The sequence below is a fragment of the Eublepharis macularius genome, chromosome 11, assembly GCF_028583425.1.
Source record: "Eublepharis macularius isolate TG4126 chromosome 11, MPM_Emac_v1.0, whole genome shotgun sequence".
Taxonomy (NCBI): Eukaryota; Metazoa; Chordata; class Lepidosauria; order Squamata; family Eublepharidae; genus Eublepharis; species Eublepharis macularius.
In genome coordinates this window covers 50053973-50067701 of record NC_072800.1, presented here as the reverse complement: position 1 = coordinate 50067701, position 13729 = coordinate 50053973, and the positions used below count along the sequence as shown (strand labels likewise).

The window sequence follows — 13729 nt, the reverse complement described above, 5'->3', positions numbered from 1 at the left end:
AGGGGGAGAGGACAGGACCCTTCCTTGGGCTGTTTTGGCCTTTGAGAGAGGACTTATTGGGGCTAGGCCTAGAAGCAACTACCAGACAACTTGACACCACAAGACTTACATGACTCATCCAGGCCCAGCTGCTTGCTGCTATTCAACAACAGTGTCTCCTCCCCGCCCCTCCTGAAAACCAGTGTAATGTAGTGTTTAGAGTTTCTGAGTAGGATGTGGGAGACCCAGGTGGAAATTGCCATTCTGCTGTGAAAGTTCACAGTCACATACTCTCAGCCTAAACTATCTCTCCCGGTTATTTTGAGGATAATATGGAGAAAGGAGAATGATGTAAGCTGCTTTGGGTCCTCATTATGGAGAAAGGCAGTATGCAAATAAAGCAAACTAGTAAATGCATAGATAAAGATGTGGGACAGGTAAAATGTAAGTTGTTTAATGGGTTTGAAGGAAAGAAGGACATGGGGAAAGATGAGCATATGGAGGCTGCCAGGAGAAGGGAGAGAGGAAATAGTGTGAGGAAGTGATGCAGAGAAAAGTGAAGTAACTCCCACAAGTCCTTGCAGATTCTCCACCATGCAACTGAGTCAGCATCATGCAACAGGGCCATAATGGAGAGGCTGCCAAGGGGGCGAAGAGGGGGGCAGACAAATGTGGATGGGAAGGAGAGAAGGAAGCAGGAAAAGGGGAGCAGCTATGGGGGGTAGGGAAGGGAAGGAGGACATGGGGGAGGAGAGGAAAATGAGATGCCTCCCTTTTAGGTCCCCCACTTATAGTAGACTGATAGGTTTATTATTTATTTATATATTTTTATTCACATCATTTATATGCCAACTTCCCAGTGAAAACCCACAGTGGCTTACATAATTTTTCTCTCCTTTTTAATTCTCACAACAACCCTGTAAGGTAGGTTAAACGGAGAGTAACTGTGACCAAAGGCTTCCATGGCCAAGTGGGATTTTGAACGTGGGTCTTCCAGATCCTAACCTGACTCTGCTGTAACCACTACATTAACTTAGACTTTCATGAATTATAGAGCAATCTTCTGCATCTAGCAGAGTTGGAGGTTGCAGACTGAGCTTAAAAAAATGTATTAGACAGGAAAACGGAAAACATTATTGAGCATTTCTGGCGGAAGTTTGTTCCTGCCTCATTCTTGCTTCACTGCTGGGCTTTGTGGCAGGAAGGCTTCTCGTGCTGCCCCAGTTCATTTCCGATTCTTACCAAAGCTGCTGGAAAAGGAGGGATGATGATAGATGTGTACTTCCCTGCTTCCTGTCTGGCATACACCAGCAGAACCGGTTGGGAGGGAATCATGCTTGTGTGATGGGATATCCCTGCTGATACGTGGAGGGCGGAGTGAGAGAACAGGTTGTGGGGATGGAAGCATTGTTTACTATGGAGTCCTGAATTGTGTGTTGCTGCAGTCTTTTTCTTACATCTTGCTAACTTCTCTCTTTCTGAATATATTCTTGGCTTTGTTTCCCCCTCTTTCCCAGTTTGCCAGAATCTGCTAAAGAAATCTCCATACCTATGATAGGCAGCTTCATTCACGTGGTTCTTTGGTCTGTAGTAACCTGTGTAATCTGTTCTCTGTGACATCACTTAATGGGATTTTGGCACTATTTGGCAAGATCAGTTTCTGCAGTCAGTATAAAGCTTCTTGAAATGAAACATCTGGATTATAAAAATCAAGCTTGTTATCTCAGAAGAGAGTCATCTTGTGCAGTGAGAGGAAAGGGCCATGTTTTGTGTTGGGCTGGTGCTCCATACAGCAATGAAAGTGGTTGCTTCAGGGGAGCTGCATTCAGCATCTTTTAAAACATGACCCAGTGTAGGCTTGGCTGTCTAGAATCTATTCACACTAAATATCTGGCTATAAAATATGTGAAACCTTTGTACAAGCTGTCTAAGTTTACTAGTGAAGCAAATATTTCCTCTTAGAAATATAAGCTCAAATATGTAACTGGCAATAAGAACACTCCAGCGCCATTCTGGACATGTGCATTGAAGAATAGGTTGCAGTTGCTGCGAGTGGGAGCAGAGAAGCACTGGGTCACTATTTTGGGGGAAATCATATATCAGCTGCTTGCTGCATTTGAAGCCCAAGCATTGAATTGGACCCCAAGGTGCAGTTTCCACTGGAAGAACAGTACTTCCATTGATGGGGGGGCACTCTTGCCCATTCTCCCTTCCTACTGTATAACCCCAGCTTGCTGCCCCTCATGCTGTTTATAAGGGTCCTTTTCCCCTCCCCATCAGAATTTGGAAGAGTCACTTGTATGCAACAAGGGGAGCGTCCTTTGTGGGTGCTTGGTTCACATCTAAACATGCTGATGTAATCTGATTGGCTCATGTTAATTAAAGCCTTGGCTACATTTAACTGTGGGTTAGTGCTAAAGTGAATATATGTTTGATTTCGTTCCAGGCCAGCCATGTCAAAGAAGGAGGAAGTGCAGGACTTATTCCTAGTCAGTTCTTGGAAGAAAAAAGGAAAGCGTTTGTTAGGCGGGACTGGGACAGTTCAGGTAACAACACAGGTTCAAGATTCTTTACATAATGTTTGCATTTGTGGAGTCCAGGGGATATGAATAATGTGCTATGTGAGCAGTTTCAGTGCAGCTGGGAACCACAAATGACCACATTTAACCAAGAATTAAAACTTCCTTACAAATATCTGAGTCCTTGTCTGCCACCTGCTGGCAAATTGGTAGTATTAAACAGAAAACGAACTTGGTGAACAGATGGCTGCCCTATTGCTTTTGCACATATGTCTGATGGATCATAGTTTGATTAGTCTGTTTACTTTGTGGTTGTTACTTTTAATTTGTGCACTGCCCTGAGTACTTTTGTAGAAATGCAGTAAATAAATAAAGCTAGCCAGTTTTCTGCACCCAGTATATCTCTGTAGATATTTCAGATTTTAGTAATTACTTTTAAAACACAGTTATCATTCATGGTATGGATAAAGACTTCATTCCAAACAACAGCTAAAATCAACGTTCAATTACTTGCTATCCAAGATTTCTTGGTAAGAATTGGACATTTCTTTTCCATTCTTTTTATTAACTTTAATAAAAATAAAATGACAAATTTACAAAAAAGACAATTACACACAATAGCCAAATAGAAAATAACAACAGACAAAAATAACAAAACTAAGCAAACAAAAGAATATAAACTAAAAGAAGGCTTCTAGTTTTCTCCACAACAAATATCACTTTCAGATTTTCTCTTACTCTGTTACGAAGAAAAACTTCCTTTCAACGTTCAAAATTCTTATTCAGCAAACCCACAAATCGTGAAATCAGTATTATCTAATTCATGCAAAACTTCTAAGGGGCTTCCATTAAACAATAAACAAACTTACTGTATTTTCTCCAGTGATGTAAGTTTTATCATCATTGCTAATTCCATCACCTTTAACAGCCATTTGTCTATTGAAAGCAATGTTGGACTCTTCCAGTTTTGCAGTAGTCATATATAAAAACTCTTATTTTTTTTATATAAGAATTGGTAATTTCTGAATTGTTATTTCTCTGTCTTCAGGTCCATTTTGTGGAACAATAGGTAGTAAAAAAAAGAAAAAGATGATGTATCTCACAACTAGGAATGCAGGTACATAAATCTGTTTGAAATACTGTATCCCAACTGAGCAATCTGTAGAATTTTGCCTATTTTGATTTGTTTTTCAACAAACAATATTATTAGTTTTTAAAAAAATATTTCCCTACCCCCATCCCCTTATTATATTCTGATATTTCATTAGAGTCATTCTGATCCAGGAAATGTTTCTAGATTAATTTGTTGAACATTTGTTCATTCAAATGTGTTTAAAGTTAATTTTTAGACAACAAAAAGCTTACTGTAATCACCAACCAGTTTGATACTTGTGCCAATTCCAGCAGCAAATTAGTTAATGATTGTTGTGAACCTGTAATGAGGTTCACTTAATTTCTAATATAGAGATTTTTCAGCCTGTGGGCTCCTTTGGAATTTTGACGTAGGGTAGTGAGCACAGCCATAAAATGGTTGCCACAGGAAGCAGGGCTGACCACAAAATGTTGGAATAAGATTATGCATAACTTTAATAGTAACTCTTCAACTCTTTAGGCAGAAGTTCTGTTTAATAGGATGCCTTTTAAAATGAGCTTTTGGTATTAACATTTTTCCTTGCATACCCACAGTTTACCTTCTGTCACGCAGTAAATATTCTTGTTCTGAGGCAGCAGCTGTTGCCAAAACAACTGTTACACTTGGGTTCAGTGGTGCCTTGAAGCAGGGATACCCATCACACAGAGTTCCCTCCTTTGCCAATCCTCACCATCAGCTGCCACGAGCCCTTTATGTATCCCCTTTCATACACAGCTAAAGAGTGAGGTTCCTTTGAGTCTGCTGCCCCTCCCCTAGGTTTGGAGTCTGCTTGCCATTGCTCTCTACTGCCTGGTCCTCTGTGTCTCCATTCTCAAAGATATTCCCTTCCCTGAAAGTGGTCTCTGCCCTTCCCTTGAACAAGCTGCCTACAAGAAAGTCTTCCCTTGCCTTGCCCTTGGCAGTCTTCTTTATTTGCAGTCTGTCTTCCCTCTTTCCTAGCTGGGCCTGCCTTTTTATCAGGTTCCAGCTTGGGGAAGGGGAAGCTGCCCCACCCACTGCAACCCTACCCCACCCCCTGCTTTTAAACTCAGCTGGGCTGGTATTAGTGCGGGGCCTGTGTGCGGATCTCATGGCCCTCCTCCCTCACAACAGTATTTAAAATCTGTACAGCCAATCGGACCTCCAGTGGCCAGCCAGTTCTTCTAGGAAAAAGTCCCATCTGGTCTAAAAACACTTGGTGGGCACCAGAAAAAGTATTGGGCACCGTGGAGACCCCTGCTGTCACACCTGTAATTGCAAACAATTCATGGAACCTATCTTTGTGTGCTCTCAGTGTGCCATGGAAAAAGCCAGTTGCGAAATATTTAAAAAGAAATAAAACTGAAATAAAGCAAAGTAACGCTAACTGATAGGGAGGGGCAGTTAAAAAGTAGCTGTACTGATTAGATAGCAGGCACTCTCCCAGGATCAAGTATAATCTTCTGCTTTGCAGAGCAGACGGCCAGGTCACATGAAGGGTATGCTCATTTTGGTCTTTGCAAAAGGCTAGATGGAGTCGTCATGGGCAGTCCTAGACGATAACTGTGTTTATGTTTCTTTTTGGTGATTCTTCAACTAATAACAGGTGCCCAGCCAGTGGAAGTTTGCTGTGCTGTTAGGCTTACCTGTGATTACTTTAGTACCTCTCATTGTGCCAAAGGGTTTTGCAGTTATTTCCCATTTTGACCTGAATCTGAGTATACAGAACTATTTTATTAAATCATAAGGAATAAAAAGAAAGTGATCAGAGGAAATTTTGTATAGCCCTGTCTTTTAAACAGACTTGTGATTGTTACTTGATTTTTAAAATATCTGTTTTAATATGTTTTACTCTTTTGCATGAAGAATTTGATCGTCATGAAATTCAGATATACGAGGAAGTTGCCAAAATGCCTCCGTTTCAGAGAAAAACATTGGTCTTAATAGGAGCCCAGGGAGTTGGTCGAAGGAGTTTGAAAAACAGATTTATTGTATTGAATCCCACTAAGTTTGGGACCACAGTGCCATGTAAGTTTCCATTTTTAAACATCTGGTTATTTATCAGTTTGTAGATTTGTTCATAAAAATTATACGCATTTTCTTCCTAGGTTGTTAATTTTCTCCCTTTCACACCTGTAATGGTGTGAGGTTAGGGTAGATGCTAGCTCAACAGTCTTGAACTTGAATGTTTGTCACTACTGCTTGTTTTTAAGTTCTGTTTATTAAAAAAATTATACTCCATTTTTTAAAATGAAGACAGCCCCCCCAACAATAATTTTACAATCAGAATTAAAAACAGACTGTAACAATTTTATACAAGAAAAAATACAGCAGGCACAAACAGGTCGAGAAAGACCAACTGAATGCTGCTTCTGTAATGGAAGCAGATGCTTGTTCATGTATCCTGGTGTTATACACCTCAGTGATTTAAAAGTAAGAATTTGAGTTTTGTCTTCAGTCTTCAGTGCAGTCCCACATTGGGACTGCGCATGCACAGGCCTGCTGACCAGAAAAGAGTCTCTGAAAGACCAGAAGGGGGCGCTCCACTCCTACTGCACATGTGCATACTTTTCTCCACCATTTACTTCCTTGCTTCGCAAAGACTAATAATTATGTCCCCTAGCGGGTACCAGATCCCTTCCAAATTCCTTGAACCAGAGGTTTCTTCATAGTTCCATCTACTTCCCTGATACAAGGATACTTGCAGAATTTGGATTTTCCACACTCACTGCATTCTACTCACCTGTTTTTGGCCATGCCACTTCAGGGATTGTCCCAATATTGATACCTCTGCTTCCTGATACTAACAGACCCCCAGTGTAGAGGTCAGGTATAGTTCTGTGATATAGCTCCTCTGAAACTGACCGTGTGGCAACCAAACCCACAACACCCTTTTTCTCCAAGGAGGTGAACCAGGCTATTTGAATATCTGAAAAATGGTATTTTTCATATCTTGTGGTCTCAAGTGGGATTGATTCCTAATATGGTTAGAACCCAAAGGACTATTACCCTTCCCCAACCATTAACAACTCATTTTAATACCAACATCAATTTGTGTCTTCTATTAAAGTATAGTTAGCTGCCATATCAGCCTTTCATGGTGGGATTGACAACGACATGTTTTCTTCTCCTACCATATTTCTTCTGTTTTCTCAGAAATATCTTTAATACCCTTCCTCTGAGAATCCCTCCAGTTCCTTTATGGAGTCTCCTGCTGATTCTCTCTCTCGATTAACAACCTTTGAACCCATGCTTTCCTGCCCCTTCCCCTCTTAGAAGGTAGCATTTATGGTTGCTGTAACATTGGCCAGACGATGGGGGGAATTCACGACCTTTCCAGCTGATTCCCCATTTATTCAATTCTTCTGAATTCAGTTAGTTGTCTGGCACATCAGCCTTGAATTCCACCCAGAATTCAAAATTTCACCTGTTTTTCCCCTAATGGTGCTTCTGTAGCAGAACATGAATAACACAGATTGAATATGAAGAAGGAATTTTTGTATCACTTGGAAGAACCAAAGGGCTCACGAACCTGAAAGCCATCTTGTGTGTTATTCTGGACACCATAAGGGTCTCCCAAGTCTTTTCAGACCTTGTGACAGATAGTGGCAGTAAACTGCTCCGATGAGGCGAAGATCACTTGAACCATGGTGATCAGAATATATTTGAATATGATACAAGCCTTGTTGGCAGTTTTTTCTCACGAAGGGTCCCTCTTCAACACATCTGTCAGGCTGCCATGTGGTCTGCAGCTGATATAACTTAGTAAAGCACTATGCTGGCAACATGAATTACCCCCCCCCAAATTTCAACAGTGGGAACAGCTGTCCTGCATTCCTTGATCAGCTGTCCCACTCACACCCTCCTCCATTGGTGAGTAGCTTGCTAAACTCCCAATGTGGGACTGCACTGAAGACCGAAGATGAAAACAGTGTTGCACTTACCTGTAACTGTTGTTCGTCTAGGTCTTTGTGCAGGCACACATTCCCTCCCTCCTGCCCCGCTGTGAGTATGTTTGTTTTACTGTATTATACATCTGGTGGCTCAGGGGAATGGGGGCGCTCTGCCCCCTACCTGCATTTGGCGGGAAACTCCTGCGCGTGCGCAATAGGGGCAGAGCACCCCCTTCTGGTCTTTTAGAGCTAAAGAATCTTTTCCAGTCAGCAGGCTTGCGTGTGCGCAGTCCCAATGTGTGCCTGCACGAAGACTTAGAGCAGGACCACAAGTGACGCCTGACACAGGTTGGACACTTGCCAGCTTCCCTCAAGTTTTGATGGGAAATGTAGGCAGCGTGGCAGAATGTTGGACAAGTGACAGTTGAAAAGTCCATTGGACAGCAGTCAGAGAGTCAAGCTGCAAGACCAGGATGCCTACATGTCCCATCAAAACTTGAGGGAAGCTGACTAGATGAACAACAGTTACAGGTAAGTGCAACACTGTTTTCTCTCTCATCTCTGATGCTCTTTAACATATACATGACATGGGGGAGGGTGTGTGTGGAATCTCACGATTTGGAAGAGGTGGCATCAGCATTAGGACAGACTCAAGGTAGCCATAGAGGCCAGAAGTTTGAACGTGGCCATGCAAGGTCACCTTTGCATGGATGAAGCCTCCAGAGACTATTATTCTGGGTGTTTCCAAACACCAAGCCAGAGGGCAATTCTGCCCACTCAGGTAGGGTACCTACTGGCAAGGTAAAAGGACAATATACTGGCAAGATAGCCCATCTGTCCATGGAACCCAATACGAGGTACACTAACTCCAGGCTGGCAACAGTTAGCACCAGGAAGAAGCAAAAGGAAGAAGACTTGCAGTATGGCAGCTTTTCCCACTCATTTGTAATACGCGGGGGCCAGCGCCGTGTAGTGCTTAGAGTGTCAGACCAGGATTTGGGAGGCCCAGGTTTGAATCACCACCCTGCCACACTTTGCTGGGTGACATTGGACTAGTCACAAACACTCAGTGTAACCTACCTGTGGATAAAATGGGGAAGAGAATTATGTAAGCCGCTTTGGGATCCCACTGGGAATAAAGGTTGGGCGTGCAAGTGAATAAATAAGCACAGGAATGTCAACTTAATTCAAAGTGCAGCAACCACGGGATTAGCTGGAGCCTGCAGATTTATTCACATCTCACCAGCACTTAAAGATCTTCACTTGGTGGTACCAGTTTGTTCCAAGACACAGTTAAAGTCGTGCTGCATGCCATAGTGTAAATATTGTAGGATAGAGCAGCTGCCTCCTAGCAATGTGTCCTGGAACTGTCCAGTAGAAACTGAACCATTAGATCAGTGCTCTCTGTTCCCATTCTAGAAAGAGCACCATAGGTGATAACAGTGAAAGCCATCAAGATGTCCAGAAAGATCCACAGAACTGTATTTCCCCCCCTATGTTATGAGTCTAGTAATAAGGGAATGTCTGTAGTGTCACAAACCTGTTCACTTTTGCAGCAACAGGTAACACAGCTGTTCACTGAATGCCTATGCCGCAGTTATGGCACTGAACTGATCAAGAGCAACATAAGCTTGATTTTATGGAAGTAACAAACTGGATGGGGAAAAAGAAAATAAACTTAGTTGCCTTGATAGTACTCCAGAGTTCTAGAATAAGACTGTGCAGACATACAAGGAAAAGCTCCTTTGGAAAGAAGGCATTCCCCCTGCAGTACTGTCTAGCTAAATCTTGCTGCCCCCTGCAGGATCTTTTTCTCTTTGTACACAAGTCATTGCTGTACTCCAACAACAGCTGCTACTCTAGGGTTCTCTCGAACATTATATTTCTCAAGTACAAAAACTTAAACTCTAGAACTTCTGTAGGGTTCAGTGTTAGGGTAATTACTTTTTTATGCAGAAGGTCCCAGGTTCAGTCTCTAGCATCAACAGCAAACAACATTTTAAAAATAATATATTAGGTAATGTGAAATAAGAGACCTTTGCCAGAGACCCTGGAGAGCTGCTACCAATCGGGTTAGACAGTATTGACCTTGAAAGATCACTGATCTGACAAAGTATAATATGTACCCTGAAGCACTGTTCCTGAAGTCCTCCTAAATGAGCTGTAGAGCAGGAATCCTATTAACCTATTTGAGGAAAAGAACAATCAACAAATCCTATAGTTGTGTGAAATGCGACTATGTTTAAAAAAAACCCAACAATGCATGTCTTGTTTATGTTGCTTGTCAAATGTGTGCATTTTGTCACATTTGTTTAGTTACATCAAGAAAGCCAAGGGATGATGAAAAAGATGGACAAGCGTACAGGTTTGTGTTGCGACCTGAAATGGAGGCAGATATTAAAGGTGGCAGATACTTGGAACATGGTGAATATGAAGGAAACCTTTATGGCACCAAAATAGATTCTATCCTTGAAGTGGTTCAGACTGGAAGGACGTGCATCTTGGATGTGAATCCTCAGGTATGCCGGATCAGTGTCCCAGCAGGAGCATTACTGCAGGAAAGGTACCCTTTGAAAATAGCCGTGTGGCATCTGTTGCCGTGGGGGTTTACTGTCCTTCTGAAGCAAGTAAAGGAGCATGTGACATTTATTTGACTTCTTAAAGCGGTTTAAGAATTTTTTTTGTTTGTTTGAAAGTATTGGCTTTATCAAAAAAAAGTAGCACACTTACCAGATAGCACAGTGCACAAAATAGTGGTTGCTTTCTTTTAGTATATTGGGCTGTTGTAGTGATACTGCTTTCTGGTTATTATTCAACATGTGGTGGATGCAGCTAATTCTTTGTTCTATCCAGGCACTGAAAATCCTCCGAACGGCAGAGTTTATGCCCTATGTAGTCTTTATTGCAGCTCCAGAGCTAGAGACTCTGCGTGCGATGCACAAAGCAGTGGTGGATGCAGGAATTACAACAAAGCTTCTAACAGTAAGGAAACACTTCCTTTTTAAGATTGTCATGGAACAAATGTTGACCTATTAACATTTGTATTGTACAACTACCATTATAGGTTAGCAGCCCACTTCAGGCCCTACTCCCTTCCCTTCTCCGTCTTTAAGATCATGGCATGTTTCCCCTGATTTGTCAGGCATTGTTGCAGACCCTTTCCCATTCTTTCCTCTTAGATTGCCTCCTACCTTCCAGGAGTTTTCAAAAGGCCCTGCCAGCTTTCTTCAGAGTGCCTAGGAGTGTTTTTATTTTTTATTTTTATCTTTTGGCCTTAAGTACCTTTTCGAAGCCTTGCAGATTCTAAGAAAATGCGTAATTTGGGGGAACAGCCATTTTTTAATTCAAATAACACACAAAAAGGTGGCTTTTGGATTGAAATGCATTGCTGAACACACAGATTCCAGATCCTGTGAAGGGATATGACCTCCAAACTGCATGGTATTACTGATCTGCCACCAGGCTTCTTGTTGGATATTGGTATTTGTCAGACATAGGTTATACATAGCAGCCATTGCACGATGGAGGAGCCGTTGGGTATCCATGCCCTCCAAGAATATCAGAACTGCATTCTGGTTTCATAACGTGTATCCCTCCCCACTTTGGGAGGGCAAGATCATGAGAGGGTACTGGTTGTTGAGCAATCAAGATGATGTGTTCCTTGAAGTAAGTGGGGATAGGTGCCTGTTTCTCTATATTGTGATGGCTGAAGGCAGTAGTGTATTACGGAGAGCAAGAAGTATCAAGCATTTGACCTAGTGGCATGTGTTAATGTGACGTTATGGCACTGATGTGGGAATCAAAGTGGTATTGCCTAGTCTAGGTTACTTTCCTTTACGCAACTATGGGCTTATATCCACTTGTTTATATCATTTGCTTATATCCACGGTCTAGAAGCTTGCCTACTTTAAAAAGCACCATAAAGCTTTGTACTTTAACCTAAGAAGGAACATATTTTGCCACATCTAATAAAACAGATACTGGTATCATTGTATTTTTGAGGAAAGGGCACTGAAGAATCATGTGCCCCTGAACTCCGTTAAGACACCTCCTGAGTTTAAGTACTTGTCATTACTAAAATCAAAATTTGAAGGGCCAGTGTGTTCTGTACATATCATGGTTTTTACTTCTGTCCTTGTCTTCTAACAGGATACTGATTTGAAAAAAACCGTAGATGAGAGTGCCCGGATCCAGAGAGCTTACAGCCACTATTTTGATCTGGTCATTGTGAATGACAATCTAGACAAAGCCTTTGAAAAATTGCAAACTGCAACTGAGAAACTGAGAACAGAACCGCAATGGGTCCCCATTAGCTGGGTCTACTGACACAAACTACCCTGGCTGCCCGCAATGAACATTATACCAAGAGAACATTGTACAGAATACCAGATACTTACTTGGAGCAGCAGCGTCTGATACATTTTTACTATGTGTATAGTCAGATGGGGGTATGCTATTCCAGATTTTTATATAAAATATTCAAGGGAAAGTGTACTTAAATATGTAATTTATTTTAATTTTTCTAACTTTTTACAGATAACCTTTCTATTCATACCACATGAAGGAAATGCGTTGAAGCATTTTATAAACGTTTTGATTTTACTATTTTTGCCTTCTTATTCATCTGAGAAACTTTCCAGTCATTCACTTTTAATACATTTTGGTCTTACATTTTCACTGTGATAAGGAAAAATAATACTTGAAGATTTATTTTGTAAAACTTGTTGAAATCAAGTGTTCATTTGATCAGGTTTTTTTTTCTTATTTAGGAGAAGACACTAATCCTTATGTTAATAAACATGTCGCTCTTCTTGATGTGAGCCGAATTTTCAATATTTGGGAAACAAACCAGCACTGAGCCATGTAACAAACCCTTTTTTCTCCCTTAATGTTTCTACATGTTTTGCAGTTGTCTTAGTTAGACAAATGTACTGTATAGACTTTCCCGTATGTTACCTTTTTACAAAAAAGTAAAGCAATACCTGGAACTGGTCTTAGAACAAGCACTGCTATCCCGGAGAGCTGTCATGTTCTTTGCTGTGTTTCAGATCATGGTGAAGCAGCCCATGAGTGAGCGCCTTACAATTCAAAGCCTTCAACAAGGCTTGGCTCATAGAATGGATGTCCTTACTTGTGAAATATCATTGCTTAAATGAACAAAGCCAGCTTTTTTTGTTTTTATTACTATAACCTTGCTCTGTATTTGTATATTGTTCTGTGATATAACTAACAGGCTTTTATTTTACACTTTGGAATATTTGAGTGGTTATGTGTTTTACGCAATGTGATGTGATGGGACTTTGAGCTACTTGTTATCTTGTGTTTAAACGGCTTTATTTACCAAATAGCGTATGAAACTACAGTTATTGTTGGATGCTTAAACATGTTATTTATAAGTGGGTTTATTTTTTGTTTTCCAATCATACTTTAAAAAATAATCTCCAGTAGGAGACTAATCCAATTCCCTTTCCCCAGCAATAGACTCAGCAGATGACTCCATATTATCACTTGGTTCATATTGGCCATTTTAATGCTTTTGCTGATATATATTCTGTTTAATGAATTTCGGTGCAAATTGTCATAAAGAGAGGCTAGTTTGGTGACTGTATCTATAATCACATTCATCCTTTTTTTTAGAAAAATTTTTTATTGGGTTAGAACATTTTTATTTTTACATTACAGTCAATTTTCCCCTAATTTTTCGTTTCTAACCCCCTCCCTTTCCCCCCCTTTTGTTGACTTCCAACAGCTTTCCCACCCTCTGTCCCTTTTCCCTTACTTCTATTAAATTCCTCTGTCTAAAAGAGATATACATTCTCCATTATATTAAGCAGTACATCTTTAACTCCTTTACTTATTATACACCCAAACTATACGTCTTTAGATAAACAATTTATCCCATTTTCCAGTTTTGAATATTTCTATATAAACCTATATATCATAAACCATAAAAATTTCCCACATTTAAATCAAACAATTTGATTTGTTCTCTATATATTACTCATTTCAACTTTTTATGGTAATTCTATATAACTCCTCGCATAATCAATCAATTTAACTCTTCTGTACATTCAGTTTGGTGCATATAAATCTTATCAAAGAAAGAAAATATTGTTATTTACTCAATCCTCATGTTTAAACCTTATCATTAATTATTCTCTATCAATGTTCTATCAGTTAACCTATACATATCTATATATATCTCAATCAATTAATCTAACTGCTTA

The 13729-nt window shown here is 40.5% G+C and overlaps 1 protein-coding gene across 5 annotated transcripts in view; it reads left to right on the top strand.

Annotated features, from left to right (window-relative positions):
• PALS2 (protein associated with LIN7 2, MAGUK p55 family member) overlaps positions 1-12317 on the top strand; it is a 40490-nt gene extending 28173 nt beyond the window's left edge. For all 5 annotated transcript variants that reach the window (XM_054992135.1, XM_054992137.1, XM_054992139.1 and 2 more), the window contains exons 7-12: positions 2426-2525; positions 3547-3615; positions 5476-5637; positions 9819-10021; positions 10356-10484; positions 11652-12317. In XM_054992135.1, coding sequence (XP_054848110.1) covers positions 2426-2525; positions 3547-3615; positions 5476-5637; positions 9819-10021; positions 10356-10484; positions 11652-11828 — 840 coding nt within the window. In that variant the 3' untranslated portion in view covers positions 11829-12317. The remainder of the gene's footprint in view (positions 1-2425; positions 2526-3546; positions 3616-5475; positions 5638-9818; positions 10022-10355; positions 10485-11651) is intronic.
• Positions 12318-13729: the final 1412 nt, after the last annotated feature.